We start from the raw sequence: 18,134 nt of genomic DNA on the forward strand, positions 1-18,134 counted from the left end.
CAACATACTTTTCAACTAAACTACCAGTAAGTGCAGGCGGTAAGTCACTTAATGAGTGAGTCACTGAATCATTTATTCAACTGATTGAGTATGCTATCATGCTGGTATCTTAAGGACTTTTGTGGACAGCTGACTCCTAAAGTTTATGATATTCTTCATATTCTGTGTGGTGGTCAAATAGAAATTAATCTTTTCTAATAAGTTTAAATTGATTTTTACCATTTCTGGGCATTTTACCTTTATAAAGCCATTTTTTTCCATAACTGTGCATTATTTTTTGAGTCAAAATCTTACATTTAATCAGTGAATTAGAACAATAAGACATTTGGGCTGTTATTATTAAGCAAATGAAATCAGTATCAACAAAATTCCTCTTTAAAATCCAGACATAAGCTGCACCTGAAGTGGCATTTAGAAGTATTTACATACTGTTTAATGCAAAACATGTATGCATTTAACCTGCAGTTACAAATGCATAAATAATCTGATATATTAAACATAAAACGTTGAATACTGATATTTGAAATAATAATAAAAAAAAATGAAAAGATACTTTAAATGTGAAATTAAACCCACCAGAAGGTGGCAGAAAGTCACTGTTAATAAGTGAGTCATTGCGATTGAACCGAATCATTTAAAAGGGTGATTCATTCAGGAACAAAATGGCAATGCTGTAATGTTTCTCAAAGACGCAAAACAGCGCTGTGGATTTGTTTTGGAATTATTTTTTGTTGGCGAAATAGAGCATAAATAGGCAATATGGTGTCTAAAACGTAAGTCTCTTAATAAAACCTCTAGTTTATTGAACTGTTGTAAAAAAAAAAAAAATCAATATTACATTTGTACTGTATATGGTAATCATGCAGTGAAAGAGTGCAGTGTAAATGCGCAAGCGCACCAGACATAACGAATATTGAGCTAAATAGCTCACTTGTCCTGGTATTACTTAACTATATCATGTTATGAATAAACTAAACAATTTTAATTTTTTACCTCAGTGTGTTTCTTCTGAGTTTATGTGTGCCGTCACGCTCATTTGTTCCGAAGTCTCTCACGAAGAGACAAACACACACACAGAGTGAGCCTCAGCGCGAACTTGTATTCTCTATTCTGCTAATTTACTGCAATTCTCTGATGACGTAGTAATTTACAGCGGGGAAGAAAAAAATCTTTGTTCTGTCCAATGATTGTAAACCGTCATTAGGTCCATCAGACTTAATATATTAGCGGTAATGTGACCAAAAATATTTAAGACCCATCGAATACGAATTTAAGACATTTTAAGACGTTTTAAGGCCTTATATTAGGAAAACGTTATTTAAGACATTTTAAGACTTTTTAAGGACCCGCGGACACCCTGTTTTTACATGAAAATTCTATTACAGTCTACTTCAAAATTTCACATTTAATTCAGTGTGTTATTTGCAATTTCTTTGTAATTATTTGTGAAATTTACTAGCAAATACTGAGTGAAAATTGTTTTAAAGTAAATCCTGAACCAGATTTTTTTTTTTTTTTCAGTGTATGACTAATCTTGCAACAAAAAGTTTATTTTGTGAATTATGATAAGATTCGTTGTGATTCAATAAGTCAAGCATCATAACATGCTAAAAGCACCTCAAACACCTTACTAACTAGGGCTGGGTTAAAAGAAGTTAAGTCCCAAGAATCAATCTATGCTGTTTTCAGTTGATGTGTGAACAAAACTTAATTAAACTTTATTTGCAGCCCCACTCCCATCCAATAAATCCTAACAATCTTTGTGATTTGTTACTTTTAATATGAAAAAGTCTCCGCTTTCAAAATCTGTCATTGTTATTACAAAATTCAAACAAAAAATAGTTTTTGCACTCTTTAACTTGGTGTGACAGTTTGCCTTAGCACCTCAGTACAAGCTCACATGAAATGATCATCTCTTCCTCTTTCCTATTAGTTGCTGCATGAAATCAACATGCAAGAACATCAGGTGTTGAGACAGTACAAGTTAGCAAAATGTATTATGTCTCATGCAATTGCTCAATCAGTTTCAACCGCAGAAAGACGTCAGTGAAAGAGCTTGTAAACGTTGTTGCATAACCTTACATTTACCTCAGAAAATCCATTCAATGACCATAAACTCAATAGTTAGCAAGAAAAATTAACTATAGAAAGGAACAATCTGCTAAATATATGCACTGTATTAAATATAATATTTTTACCTAACCTGTTCTACAATATTTAATTTTTCAAAATAAAACTATGAAAACAAAGTCGAGACGTAATTGTATCATTAAAAAATGATTACAATACATTATATATATATTATAAAAAAAAATGCCTTGTGTAATTCAAATGGTGTTTACAAATCTCTTTAAAATAGTACTGTACCAACTGACGGGGTTTATTGCACTGTTTACAGAATTAGTTGATTGCTGATTAATTAAACTATGATTAAACTAAAATCAAGGTTTCTGCAGGATTTTTAAGCTCAACTTTAAGACCTGCACAAATAAAATTAATACCATATGAGTGGGGTAGGACAATGTCTATAGTAACATGACAAGTTTTCACAAAAACAAAAAGTTTTATAAACTTATACATTCATTATATTTTTGTTGAGTGTAAATAAATGGAATTTGAGTCTAAATCTTATTTTTTGATTTTTTGTTGTGTTTAATATTAGCCAATGGCTAATAAATTCTCAGATTTTACTCGCCAGTGTGTGAGTTTGAGGCTAAGTATACGTTTAACACAGATACATTTTCACTTGCCGAATACTCTGATTGAGTGCTTCAGAGTTTCTCTCTTCGTCAAGCGATCTGTGATATTTTTCAGTTCATCTCAATGGATGCACAGCCTACCTGTGTTTGTGTATTTGGCGTACCTTAGACTCTAGTGTGAAGGCGGACAACTTGCGTCGCTTTCTCTCACATGCGTGAAGTGAGAGAGAGAGAGCGAGTTTTACAGATCATGCAGAGCTGACGCGTTACATATAAACGATATTCTTTGATGTCTTTTCCTGTCAAGATAATGGAAGTCCTTTGGATTTTTTTCAGTTTTTAAGAACTGCCGGGTTTTCTGGTAGTGGGCAGAACTAAAACGCAAATCTCATTGGCTGGTGCTCATTTATTATCGTCCCTGTTTTGATTCCAGCAAATCAGTTCCCGCGAATGGACACAAACTGATTAATATTCATCAATCCAGCAGCTTGTTCATTCTTTTTCTTGTGCATGTTTTACTGTTGTTATTAGTAGAATTCGGATTATTAATATTATTATCTTCTTATCAGTATTATTGTTCTTTTTTCTTTTTTTACAGAAACACTGAATGATCAACAAAGCACCACCACCAGTCCTAAATTCAGTTAAAATGTCTATGCATTCATACATGGTTACCAAGTTTTAATTATAATTAGCAAAGTTCTATAATTAAATAGTACTTGATTATCCAGATATCATATTATAATGCTTGACTGACTGATGTTAAGAGTGTACTTTCAGGTATTTAAAAAGCTGTGCCATTTTAAAAACATATATATATGCATACACATACTGTATAGTACTGTATATATATATATATATATAAGTCTGGTGAGTAAACAAAAAATTTACTAGCCAATGGCGATTCAATTGCCAACGTGTCCGTAGGGGGTTGACATTTCAGCTTTTAAACTATTTTTTATAAAATGGATGAGTCAAAAGTATTACATTAATTTAAACAATTATTATCAATAAATTATTAGCCTATATTAATTAAAAAAACAAATACATTACTGCATAGATTTTTATAATGCATCATCTTCTTATTGATCCACCAGTTCACATTATCAGCTCTGCGTGTTTGCAGAACAAAGCCACGCAGCACCAGACTCTGAAACGTGCAGCACTCGTGTTTATTAATCAATGCCTTTTGAAGTTTAATCATCACATTAAGCCATATCACAAATTATGGTCTTTCCATCCCCAAATTTAAGACCTCCTGAAATCATTAGAATTTAAGGACCCGCGGAAACCCTGTAAAAATAAGGAACAATATTAATAAGTCGTAGGAATTATTTCTTAATTCACGGTCATGAAATCTTTCACCCCTTTCAAATCATTTCGCCCAACATATAACATCGGTCTCTGTAATAAAAATAAACTTGATGTGCCTTGTCTAACAAAAACTTTGTTGAAATTGAATCTGACGAGAGAAAGACGGAAGCCCATGATATTTCTATAAAATAATTTGATTAGTTTAGACTAACAATGCTTTCTGTCGCAAGTAAAACATCTGGTTTAATTTAATTTTTTTTTTTAACACAGTAAGAGATGCGAAAACAGATTAAAAGTGAATTACAAGAAAATAAGCCTGCAAAATTAGAGGGTGAGACAGTGAGGATTTCGGAAAAGAAACAATAAATATTAATCCATTTTTGGAAATTTGTGACCAATCCACAAAACAGAACCTCACTTGAGTGATAATATTCACATAAACATGTTTCATGTGATCAACAGTGGAAGAGATTCACTGACCGTGCAGCACAGCCCCTACGTTTGGGATCATTTTATTTTAAATGGTGATAATGTCAATCACAAACATTGCTATTGGGTTTTAAAATACGAGCACCGTGAAACCATTTAAAAGCGGTCTCTGTGATAGATATAAAACCACCAACAAACGTCATTTAATGTAAAATGATCCCAAATGTAACTATGGCATGCTCTCTTTATTTTTTTTTTAAATGATCATAATCACATCTATTCATTTTACAATCCTGCTACTAGCCTTTTATTTAGACAAAAAAAAAAAAAAAAAAATCTTTCGTTGGGGTGAAGAAGCAGGCGTTTAGTCTTGTCGGTGACTATAAACCACTGCAATAGATGCATTTTGCAGAATTAAGGCAAACGATTAATAGATTAACTGATCTTTAATTTAAACGACGACTGATCATGGAAATAATCAAAAACTGACATCCCTACTATATATCCAACTGAATCAGTATTGAATTGAATCACAAGCTTGCAAATCAAAATCAAAACTATTTGTGAAATCTCTCTCAAAACACACAACCGCCCACGACTCTCTAGCGTCACGGCCACGGCTTTTGCACAGCAGGCACCACTGACGTAACATCAGTAAATGTCTAGTTTTGTGTGAAATAAACTGCACTTTAAGTTGCATGTTAATCCAAAAACACAGGAGACAGGAAATAACGGATCTCTCCACGCTGAGCTGTGGAATTTCCTGATGCGAGTTATGCTCTTAAACAAAATGCCACTTTCTGCAACGCAAAACATGAAACCCACTGACATTAGGACATCCACTGAAATCTGGAAAGCATGCTGGATTCAGCTTACTAAATCAAAACTACTGAAAAGACCATGTTTGTCTTCATCTTGCCTAGCGCCTGTCATCACATTTTTAACAATTTTACATTTTCTAGAGAGCGAGTGATGCTTGTCTGTGCAAAACTCGTTGCCATGATGCTATGAAGTGGGTGGTTGCTCCTACAAGCAATGACTAGAAAAACCATCCATTCATAACTACAATCCTACACATCCAAACATTAAAGCATGCCATCTAATGTTTGTCTAATACAATCAACAGGTCAATCACAGTAAAGCTTGAAATGCTACGACACTCAAAAGATAACGTCAAATGATTTCTGCAGATGAAAGGTCACCTGCAGGGTGACTTAATATTTAACATTATTTAATATTTAAATAATTCAATTATCACCATGACAATATACAAAAGATTTATAAATTATATATTACACATAAAACGTATATAATTACAACAAGTTTAAAAGGTTGAGAATAACCGCACTAAAGTCTCTTCATAACAGTGAGAACAGACGTTGCATGAAGACTTGCACGCGAAATGGGGATGAAAAGAAAACTTGATGTCAATTGTCATTGCGCTGATTACGGCTGCCCTAACAGAAGTCCACATCTGGCAGAGATGCTTGGTGTCTCGCCTATATAACGCATAACTCGCAACAAGGTGGTTTCACTCAAGAGAGCACATGAAGATTAATATCAGAGTCAGTGTCATTACATTCCAGCAACGCTATCACAGTCAGCAGTCGAACGGCTTCAAAAGTCTCTATCAGTCCAAGTGTAACATACATAAACATCACACAGTGATGATTATTATGTCTTATAAAGACTTTTTTGATAATTAAATTCAAAACATAAAATATTAAAATGCAAACATTTGTTGCACATATTAAAGTGCATGGATTCAATGCATCCCTGCTTGCAGACTAAACAAGGGCTTTTGCAGGAACTGCCGTCAAGCAGCAGAGTCACACTGACGAGAACACTCAGGTTCTGATGGACCGTAAGATCATCACACAGACCAGGATTTGGGGCGAAAGTCTTACCTGAACCCAGCTGCTTACGGGACAGGTAAGGGTCTCACTTGAGCCTGGTTTAACCTGACGGCACAGAGAGCTAGAGCGCGACCAAAAATTGTTCTGACTAACACACTGTACCGATATTCAGACTTTTCAACTGGTTATCGGTTTTTAATAGCGGGTCTGACCATTAAATGTGACCATTTGACAAATATCTACAAATCAACCAACGAGATTATATACTAAAAAATATGCGAACGTAATTATAAATAATTACTTATGTGAAAATATATAGCTGTAGATTTTTTGACCATTTAGATCACAAAATGTTTTATTAATAAAACACATATGTATTTGCACTCCTGTCAACAATATCTAGTTACATTATTGTATCAAGCCGTTTTGACGATTTTAGAAATAAAACAGCTCTGCATTCGTTATTTAAAAAAATTAATATATGACATATCTAGAAAAATATAAAAACATTTCAACTTTAACGTTTATCGGTTATTTGATACTAAAATGATAAATATATGGCACCACTTGACGGGTATCTAAAACATTTCTCAATTGTAAAATATGTATTAAAAAAAAAAAATTATCTCTCAATTTTTGAGAAACAAGTAGCTTAATCGTTAAGACAACACAAATAGCTTAAATAAAATCATACTCTTTAGCTCAAAAAAATAACTCTACATAAACAACAATAGCACTACTCTAAAATATTTATAATGCATTTATTTTTATTGTTGTTTACTGATCAACTAGTTGATATTGTGTAAACTGTACACTTCTGCATGTTCAGAAACTAAACATGAATCTCTAGCAAGACCTGGACCTGGTCTGCGGGGGTTTGAGACGGACAACAGAGTGTCTCTCCTGAACTGATCGATCTCTGGTGGGACAGGTGAGAGGTTATTGACGTTGAGACTTACCTGGTGTCTCACAGGACAGGTGGGATCGCTACCTGAACCCTCCCTGAGAGATTTCCCATTGAGCACGTGAGCGTTTCACCTGGTCTACAGGGCTTCCGATCGACACACGACCTGGTCTATGATCTTACTACGAGTCCTCGTCCGGATCTGAACTATATTTCTGACGTGAGCTCTGAGAGGTTAGACAGGTGCGAGCAGCCTCTTACCTGGAGCGTCGGAGGAGGACAGCGCAGGTGAGTTGAGTTTGGGCCGCTTTGCGCTGGAGGGACCCATATCCAGCAGATTATCAGCCATCGTGCTCTCTCGCCTCACAAAAAATAACACCACAAAACAACAAATGCGTCTCCCGAGAGCCCGGGAGGGGGACAAAGCGAAATAAATCAAATCAAGCCTTGGGTTTCTCGATTATTATTCAGCGATCAGGGGCCAATAATTAACAGATGGGGCTCAAACGCGACTCGACAGCGCCCCGCTCCGCCACCGCCGTTCACCCCATGATAATCCAACACCCAAAACCCGCATAATTAACCTTAACGATCGCCCCAAACCCCACGGAAATAAATTACATCATCGTTAAAACCGACAAACACGCGACGGGGGGAGAAAAATCACCAAGTGCCGCTTCCTTCAAGAGGCTCGCGTGGGTCTGTTCAGTTTCTGCGAATAAAAATAAAGACCTTCGAGCTCCATGTCCAGCTCGAATCGAACAATCAGTAAAGTCTAGAAATATAAATGAAAAATGAGAAATAATTATATTTTTAATATAGGCGAGTGGCACAGGAGCGCCGCTCGCGCTGAAGGGGGAAATCAGATATACGGGGGTTTTCCAGCCGACCACGAAAACGGCTCCATTACGCTGATATTCGCCACAAAGATCCGCGATTCGGCCCGAGGCTTGTCGTTTCCGTCGCGGGGAAGCTATTTGAGCCGGTTCCGATGGAGCCGGGCGCGTAAAAAACAATATAATGCTCTCCCGAAATCCTGACGCTCATCCGCGACAAGATGGCGGCTGTTGATTCCTTCGATACAAAAAGTTTTTTTTTCTTTTCCAGCCAGACTGTGGAGGGGGAGGGGCTGCGCGGCCACGCCCCTTACGCAAACGCGCACGTCACGCGGTCGTAACCAAAACAGCCGCTAGGGGGCGTGGTTTACACGTAAATGGAGTACAGTGTATCCTATCACAGTTAGTAACCTACTCTAATCTAGTACAATAAAACGCTGATATATCTTTATTAAAATTAAATGAAAACATTGTTTGAGAGATCTGTAGGTCTATTAAGATTTTTTAGTAGTACTGCAGTAAAACTTGGTGTTTTAGCAGAGAACGGCACATTCTTGTAACTTTTGTAAATACAGGTGTGTGTATACAAAAAAAAACCATGCTTGATCATGCATCCCAAAATTAGACTTGTGTGGTAGTGTGTGTGCAGGATACTGTTAATGTGAAATTTTAAGATAGCCTTGATTCATTGCAGATCAACAGACAGAACGCAGACTTCAACACTGCATTATTGGCTTTCCCTTTTCATCCATTAGCTTTAATGTAACAGTATGGCACATGCACTGATATAAATAATACAAAAAAATATATATGGCAACACACAGAGCAATACATATGTACAAACATTGGAGAAAAAAAACTTTATACAAATGAATACATATTGAGTGTATAAATGAAGTTATCTCCAAAGAAACTGAGAGAAACTCAAAACCTTACATTCTTGAATAAATATACTCTTTGGCAAGAAGTCCCAGTGTGTGATATTTATGCTAACACGCACATTTTTGTGTCAAATTTTACATGCACATATTTCCTACCTCAAATTCCTTGGAATCATCAATTGGGGCAACTCAAATGATTGTAAATCAAATCAAATCAAATGTGTCTGTTATCATACATTATTTCAGCCCTTTCATTCATCCTAAATGTGTTGTTTTATTTCCTCACAATAAAGTCTCAAACAGAAGTAATGGAATGGAAAGTTCATAAGGAGCACATTTCCATAAAAGCAAGTGATAAAAAACACAAATGTGCTTCGTCAAGCTAAGTTCGAGCAGCAGTTCTGAAGCTAAAGCGTAATGCTTATTTAGTCGGATGAAGTTTTATATTGCTCTACTACTCTGAAACAGAGCCCATAAGGGTTGTGTGCTCATTCCCCTTCTAGACAGCAAGGGCACTTTCATTATTTACCAAAAGTTGTGCCCTATAAAATATATTATAAGTACATGGATTGCTATGCTTGGTGTCACCAAAAACACATCAACTGAACAGTATCAAAATCAGCACAGAATAAAAATGGCACCTTGGAGTAAAATGACAATATTCATCCTGTACATTTTCAAATGAAGAGCAGTTCACATTCAAAAGGACTACACCGTGAAAATGGACACGTCAAGCTAATTGTTAAGAAAAGGCACAGCGCTAAAGATCACGTTAAATCTGAAGACATTTATCATACACAAGCATTTAGTGTATGATAATGAACAGATAATCAGGATGATGTCATCTGACTGGCCAATGCATGAGTAAAAGGCACTAATACATACAAAGCGAAATACTGACAAATCAATCACTTTTTATAACTATTCCCTTTTAAATGTATGGGTTCTTGGCAGACTGCAAATCCACAGCAATGTCAAGAAAAGTTATACATTTCACATTTTCTCATCTTCCTATAAATATCACCACTGAATGGGAAGCATGACAAATCAACAGCGAATTGTTGAGCACACAACCCTTTAAAACTAATACAGGTCGCCCATTATAGAGCCAAAATAAGGGAATAAGCAAAGACATCAAACTGCTATCAAAAGGTAAAAACATCTATTCTTAAATCATGAGACTGTCAAAACGTATGCAGTGTCAGTGCAGATTAAGTTACTCACAAAGCTCAATGTTAAAAAGATTAAAATCTACTTCCTTTTGCTAATATCCCATACAATAATTTACCCTTTACTATTGCACATCAAAAGACAAGCAGGCAGAGTCAAGGCTATGGTCTAATCTATTCTAATATTCACATGAGTCTGTACATTTGACTGGCCGGCTAAACATATGTTACCTAGATTATTGCCAGTTCTTGCAACTGTTATGCCACTATGGTGACTCAATTGGCAACATAATTTCTTGTCTCTTTAGATTTGAGTACAGTCAAAGTTTCTTTTTTCACATTTGAACTAATTGAATTAACTTTTACCGCTCAAGATGTCAGAGCACGATAATTAAAATCAAAGCCCACATGAAACGGCACGCTCAAACTCTCATATGACGTAATTCTGAGTGAAACATTATATTGCATGAGAAAATAAAAAGTTGGATAGGATTTAATTTGATCCATCAGTAACTGACGTAGACGATAACAGCATTTTCCCCCAATATTTGAAGATTTTAGACCAGAGTACTTTCAATTTTAAAGCGTTGTTTTCAAATCTATCATTATTTGCTATTATTGCCATAATCAGTTTAATATTAAATTACTGCACTACCTACAACAGTAGCCTAAAACAATATTATTTAGCTATTGATTATTACCATTATTTTCCATGCCTGCGCAGCCTAGGTGACATCAGCTGAAAAGAAACGTCGTTCCAGAGGTGGCGCAAGTTTAAATTTTGATGAAAGATTACAAAGACAAACATTTTTGCTTTTTTCGACAATGTGCACTGATGAATCGTCCAGCAGAAGCCAGTTGCATAAACACAGACATTAAGACTGCGTCTCACAAGCTAGTTTGACCAACTAGAAGTTAGCCAAGGGGTAATCAGTCTTATTTTTTGGATTTACATTAGACCAGTCTACCTTTTCGTAACTGACTTTCAAAAGTTATGACGAGTCTTTGAGAAAAGTAATTAGATGACTAACAGTTTAAGACTAGTCTAGGCAGTTTACGCAAACACGCCCCAGAATAAGACTAGGAATGTTTTTTTAGAAGAGCTAATGTTGATTTTATTAAACAAACTATGCCTATATCTTAAAACCAACTGCCTTTTTATATTTTATGTAAAGTCTGACAGTCACAGTAGCTAATTCATGAATGCATTTTTGTCTTTTAAGTCTACAATCTCATTAGCATTAAGGCAAAGTTGCCATGTCGTCTTAGAACTCACTGTTAGATCTCATCCGAAATTCAGGTGTTGGTTAGCCAATCAAGCATTTAGCTGCAAAGTGCAGAGCAACAGGAAAAATCACGGATAAAAGAGACAGAAAGGCCATAATCAGACAGTTAGAAATACATGCATCAATATTAAACACCGTAGAAATGTTTGACATTGTTGATTGTAGATGATTTTAGCTCATAGCTTGCTCTACATTTCGCTAATACTTCTTCACAGACACTTTATGCCATGCACCATTCAACGCGATGGTTTTATCTTGGGTCTTTTTAAAACAGCGATCATCGTAATATAGAGTTTTGCTTTGTAAAATTGTGTTGAATACTGATTGATGAACATCCAACAGAGAGAACTCAAATATCTACAAATATTCCAAAATAAATCAAATACTTTCACAAAAATTAAAAGCGGTTTCTAACGTCAAATTTACATGCTAAATCCTTTAGATCTTCAGCTAAAGATTTGATTGAGAAACCTTTTTTAAAAATGCCATCATCCTAAAGGCACTTCATTAAAAGAAAACCATTCACGAAAAGCAGACAGTAGTAAGAGCTAGAGGGAAATAATATTTGAAAATAAATTAGCAGGAATAACTGCGGCCTACTTAAGGATGTGACTTCAGACCTAATGCATCTCCTCAGCATTTCTTATCCCATGTTGAAATGGTTTCTATGGCTCCTCTGAGTTTTTACAGTCCAGCACCGCCATCCAGATGTGAAAGTATCTCCTGGTTCAACTAGCGCTATAAACGCTTTAAGGTGGTGTGCTTAAACTTTCCACATACACGGATGCAAATCTACGCTAGCATACATCCCTAAACACACCAATCCCTACAAACTCAACGGAGAGCCTGTGTTTAAAGGGTTAAATTCAACAGTGACAACAATGTTGGCTTGTTTCAAGTCAAAGTTTTGTCATTTCGCCCATATACGCTATTTCTCCCTCCATTTTTGCAACGGCTTCTGTGTTTTCTGCCCAGATAGGAGGAGAGGTCAAAGTCGGGTCCGGTGGTTTACCGAAAACCGCTGGACTTGATCTCAAGCCGGTTTCTGGTATGCAAGTCAGGCCAACAGCAGACGCAGATCGTTGTGTCTTGGACGTACCATTGCTTCCAGCCTTCTGGGGTAAGTCTTTACCAGCGAATCCCTGTCCGGTAAGCCCTGAGCTCACAGAGAATGACGCACCTACTCTACTAGCATTGGCCGCTGGGACCATATTGGCGATCTCATCGGTGGGCGAGCGTCCGATGCTGCCGTCCACCTGCGCTCGGATTTCCGGAGAGACCGAGAGCTGGTATTGAGGTACAGGTCCGCTGTCTGAGCTCTTCGGGTAAAGGTAGGTCTTCATTTGACCCTTGCCCTTCACGTTGACGGTACCACGGTAGTCGAACTCGTAGTCCATTCCACTGAGCACGCAGGAGCTCTCCTCGCTAACCTGAACGCGACACTCCACGCCAGTAGTGTCCATCCGGCTGGCGATGTTCACCGTGTCGCCCCAGATGTCGTAGAGTAGCTTGGTGGTGCCGATGACTCCGGCGGTAAGAGGTCCGTTGTTGAACCCGATTCGCAACTTGAACTTAAAGCCAAGCATGTTTTTATTAAAATCGTCCACCACGCGCATCATTTCTAAGGAAAATTCGAAAAGCGCTCGCAGATGAGCGTGCGGATGGGCTTGATCGCTACACTGTTGCGTATTGAGCCCCGACGCCGCCATGTAGGTGGCGCCAATCGTCTTGATCTTCTCGATATTGGAAAAGTCGGATTTGCGCAAGAGTTCGTCGAAGTCCCCGATGAGTTCGTTCAGGACGCGGTAGCACTCCTTCCCGCCTTCGTAGCTCTCTTCGTAGAACTCGCTGAAGTTGACGATGCTGGCGAAGATGACGCCCACGTTGTCGTGGTTCTTCGAGTAGCTCTGGGTCACCTTCAGCTGCTCGGCCACGTGGATGGGGATGATGTTGCGCAGGAGCCAGTCGGCCTGGTCCCGCATGTTTTGGATCTTGATGCGGTGCTGGTCTGCTTCTACGTTGCCGTGGTAATGTAGACGGTAGCTCACCTCGAACTCACGGTTGAGGAACCAAACGAGGAGGAGCAACAGGAAAAAGGCAACCAAAGCTTCCGGGCCAAGCAGGTCCTGCGGTCGGATTGAATCTTCGGCAGGGGACTGGATGTCAATAAAGCTGCTGTTGAAGTCACTGGATCTGATGGATACAGAGAAAGACAATTGCTGAAACAAAAACAGAAACTCTAGGTTGAGACTTTTGCCAGCATAAAATCAATCCAATAAAATGTGAAACAGAAGTAGTATCCATAGTCCTAAACTTACCTCAAAAATAAACGTTCCCAAGTGCTAAAAGGAAAACGACATAGCTTTGGATTAGTATTAACATAACATAGTTAATCATGAAAGCCCAATAAAAGCATCATAATTCATTAAATTGCATAAATAAATATTTTTATTCAATAAAGATGCTTTTAATTGATTAAAAGTGACAGTAACTACATTTATGATGTTATAAAATGTATCTATTTTAAATAAATGTTGTTCTTTTAAACTTTCTATTCATCCCTTAATCTTGAAAAATCTGTATATTTGAATTATTTCTGAAGCATCATGTGACACTAAAAGCTGGAGTAATGATGCTGAAAATTCAGCTTTGCATCCCATGAACAACTGACATTGTATTCAAATAGCAAACAGTTATTGTAAATTTTTATAGTATTTCACAATATTAGTATTGTTACTGATTTTTGATTTAATAAATGCAGTCTTGGTGAGCAGAAGAGACTTCTTTCAAAAAAATCTTACTGACCACAAACTTTTGAATGGTAGCAAATTTACAATTTTTTTCTATTTTTTTTACATTTAAATATCTTTTCAACTTGTTTTCCAGTTAAAATATATATAAAAGTTTTGTAGAAGCATATTTTCACTTTAAAAAAAATAAAAGTATTACATTTAAAATGTAAAATATTTAATTTATCTTGAAAACAAGACTTTTTTTTGCAGTATGTAAGATCGATGTGTAATATGTGGGTCACACTATAGTTTGGGGACCAATTTTCAAGCTTAACTAACTATTTACTACAACTTTTCTCTCAATAAGCTCCTAAACTGCTGCTTATTAATAGTAAGTAAGGTTGTTAAGTTTAGGTGTGGGGTAGGACTAAGGGATCTAAAATATGGTCATGTAGAGTAAGCCATTAATATGTGCATTATAAGTATTAAACAGCCGAAATGCTAGTAATATACATGCTAATAAGCAACTAGTTACTAGTGAGAATTAGTCCCTAAACTCAAGTGTTAGCATATGTGCACTGTGTGATTGTTTGAACCTGCAAGGGGGGCTCCAGAGCACACTGAGAAAGGTGAGTCCCGCTAGAGTCGCCAGGCTTGAACGCATCCAGAAACTGAGCTGGCAGAAATTGCTGTACTGGATGATGGCAATTATGACAGCACAGCAGGTGAACATGGTGAACTGGGGAAAGAATTAGACATGAATTAAACATGCTCATGCTCGCAGCAGAGTACGTGCAGGATTGCAGTTTACAGAATGATGTACTTCCCTGACTCAGAGCAGCATCACATTGCTTCAATTACTGCATCTTTGCTGTCTAGAGGTCACCAGGCACGTATAAAAAAATGTTTCATAATAGATGCACTGTACCATACATATATAAAGTGCACACTTAGCCAAGCATGTTCATTTATTCTGTTAGCATGACGCTATGCTGTGTGTTTCCTTTACTGCATATAAAATGGTTTCTTGTGTTTTATTTACAGCTCTTTTAAAGAACTTTTGAGGAAAACCTACAACTTTTATTAAACTTACATATGATCCTAAACTCTGGATGTAATTCTGCTTTAAACAAATTTTGATGTATATATTATTTCGTTTACTATAATAAAATTATACAGTACTGTTCAAAAGTATTTGGCCGGTAAGATTTATTTATTTATTTATTTATTTATTTATTTCATTTACTTTATCAAAAATACAATAAAACTAATATTCAGAAAAATTGTTACAATTTAAAATTATTTTTTTCTATTGTAATATATACAGTATATTTAAAATATAATTTATTCCTGTAATACAAAGCTAAATTTTCAGCATCATTACTCCAGTCTTTAGAGTCATATGATCCTTCAGAAATCATGCTAATATGCTGATTTGCTGCTCAAAAGACATTTCTGATTATTATGAATGAATGTTGAAAACAGTTGTGCTGCTTCATGTCTTTTGGACTTTTTTCAGAATTGATTGATTGATTTATAATGTCTTTACTGTCATATTTGATCAATTTAATGCATCCTTGCTGAATAAAAGTATTTTTTTTTTTTTTTTTAAATAACAACAAAATCTTACTGACCTCAAACTTCTGAACGGTATATAAAGCATGAATTTTATTTAGATTCTTTGGTATCATAAGAATAAATTGCAGTTTGACAAACGTGAGACTATAATTTTTATTATTTATATGCTTTAATAGTATTTATTAATATTTTGAATTATTTTTATATTCTAATCCTAAAGATGGACAGAAAATGGGTGTATGAAAATGCTGCAATCTGAAACCGAATTAGGACTGGGTTACTGGGTCCTAGTCAAAATTCTAGTAAGAATTATGAAAAATTATAATATGAATGTGTGCACTGCTGGTAGATATCAGAGTACCATAGTATTTCCATCACTTGACTGCTACAGTATTGTTTGAAGAGGGAAAAGATGAAAATGCTAAACAAATGTACGTTATATTAAATAAAAACTATTTGACATACATGAAAACCTCCTTGTGACATACATGCTCATGCGTTTACCTGTATGGAGTCATGCATATTGCAAGTGATGTGAGAAAACACAGCCACGGCAGGTAAAGACACCAGCACTGCTCCGATCATGTGACGGGGAACCCAGCCGGAAATGGCCCAGAGGAGGGTCCTGGTGCAGTTCAGAACGCTGTCCAGGTAAAACGCTCTTCTGTTAAGTGGACAATGAGATATACACATTTCATCAGAACTCTACAGCAACAGTATACATGCACATTATGCTGCCCTGGTACCGTTTCAGGACTAAAGTAACAGTCTATTGTGAACAACAAAATGGAAATACATCCCAATAACATATCTGAATATGAGAAAAACTCATATTCATTAAAACTTACCAACATTCTTCAAAATATCTCCTTTTGTCTTCCACAGAAGAGAGAAAGTCATACAGGTTTGGAACAACATGAAGTTGAGTAAATGATGACAGAATTTTCATTTTGGGGTGAACTGTCCTTTTAAAGTGACTGAATGCAAATGAAACACATTTAAATTTTTTATTTTATCTACAAAGGATGCTGAAGCTTTTGAACATGAAACAAACATCTGTATCAGCCTGGAACAGATCCAGACGCCTGCTGGTTGAAACTAAGGCTAAACGTGTCATTCCTCTTCATTATTTAACCACGTGCATTGTTCTTTTAGATTTTCAGCTCAGTCCCATTCTGTTACAGCAGGAATATTTGCAGAATGTGTTCAGCTTAAGAGGCTCTGAATACTCTGAATTTGGCATGACAGGAATTTCTGACAAGCATTATAAAAAAAAGATCATGCAATTTGATCTGCTGAATATTTACATCAAGTAAAACCTTTTTTGTTTTTTTCAAACTTTTGGCCTCATCCACATAATTCATCCAAAAAAAAATTCTAGAATCATTTATTCACCATCATTTCATTCTAAACATGTAAAATTTTCTACAAATATAACATGCCATGTTGCATCATATTTGATTATTCATCAGGGGTGTTAAGAGTTAACTAAAACTAAAACCATAAAAATGGTTACTTGAAATAAAATTAAAGTGAAACAGAAAAAAATAAAAAAGTAAAATACAAACAAAAACTATAAAATGGCCTTTTGTGCAGGAAAAAAAATGTTAGGACATTCTGAAAAATATGCTCTTTTATATTGCATAAAAAAACAATAAACTGCATGTGTTTGAAATGACATGAGGATGAGTAAAGGGTCGTAATTTTCACACTCACCGTATTGCCAGCACTAGTGCCAAACATTCAAGCACAGCTGCAACTGCGGCCACTATAAGGGCAGGTGTGGGCAGGGGCTGCTGGGTAACCAGCGGTCGCAGGAAGCAGGCCACAGAGAGAGCCAGGAGAACACAACAGCACAGGAGCATGTCTAAGAAGGAGCTGAACGTTGGACTGGCAAATGTCTGAACGGGAGTCTGTGTCTTAACCTGACAATAATCAGAACGAAAGAAACAGAATTATTAATCAAATCAAGAACTCTGATTTGAAAAATAATGCCAGGATAATATGTCCCGGTAAGCATTTGTGCATTTAAAAAAGGTAGACCACCAGAGGGCAGTACAGACAGTGTAATAAACTTTGTCCTCATGACGCTGTTTCTCTCTCACTGACCAGTTAGTAAAAATCATAGACCCCGACTGAGTTAACACCAGTTCTAAACATTGTGAAAGAGTGATATCAAATGAAAAGCAACATATAAATGGAAGGAACGTCTTACCTCATCCTGGTAGCTGGTCCTGTAAGCCGACTCCAGGGACTTGTCTATGAAAGTGTGGCTCAACTTGTTGATGGGCGGTTTGAAGAAGTAATCTTTCATCAGACTGCAAGGTCGAGGCACAGAAAACAACGTTACATTGTGGAGGGAAATCACTGCATCCATTGTTCAAGTGCATGCAGAACATCTGCACTGAAAAGAAAAAGGCTGGTTTTAAATGCACATGAAGCAGAGTTAT

At 36.4% G+C, this 18,134-nt stretch overlaps 2 protein-coding genes across 6 annotated transcripts in view; both read right to left on the minus strand.

Annotated features, from left to right (window-relative positions):
- LOC109061332 (CREB-binding protein-like) overlaps positions 1 to 8,302 on the minus strand; it is a 53,217-nt gene extending 44,915 nt beyond the window's left edge. Inside the window, 1 exon segment of the mRNA XM_042717362.1 lies at positions 7,464 to 8,302. Coding sequence (XP_042573296.1) covers positions 7,464 to 7,551 — 88 coding nt within the window. The 5' untranslated portion in view covers positions 7,552 to 8,302.
- Positions 8,303 to 8,748: 446 nt separating this feature from the next.
- LOC109100489 (adenylate cyclase type 9-like) overlaps positions 8,749 to 18,134 on the minus strand; it is a 48,130-nt gene continuing 38,744 nt past the window's right edge. For all 5 annotated transcript variants that reach the window (XM_042717327.1, XM_042717303.1, XM_042717313.1 and 2 more), the window contains 6 exons: positions 17,900 to 18,002; positions 17,401 to 17,609; positions 16,189 to 16,348; positions 14,703 to 14,845; positions 13,693 to 13,716; positions 8,749 to 13,567 (listed from right to left, as the gene is read on the minus strand). In XM_042717327.1, coding sequence (XP_042573261.1) covers positions 12,274 to 13,567; positions 13,693 to 13,716; positions 14,703 to 14,845; positions 16,189 to 16,348; positions 17,401 to 17,609; positions 17,900 to 18,002 — 1,933 coding nt within the window. In that variant the 3' untranslated portion in view covers positions 8,749 to 12,273. The remainder of the gene's footprint in view (positions 13,568 to 13,692; positions 13,717 to 14,702; positions 14,846 to 16,188; positions 16,349 to 17,400; positions 17,610 to 17,899; positions 18,003 to 18,134) is intronic.

This window comes from Cyprinus carpio, chromosome A3, assembly GCF_018340385.1.
Source record: "Cyprinus carpio isolate SPL01 chromosome A3, ASM1834038v1, whole genome shotgun sequence".
NCBI classification, from domain to species: domain Eukaryota; kingdom Metazoa; phylum Chordata; class Actinopteri; order Cypriniformes; family Cyprinidae; genus Cyprinus; species Cyprinus carpio.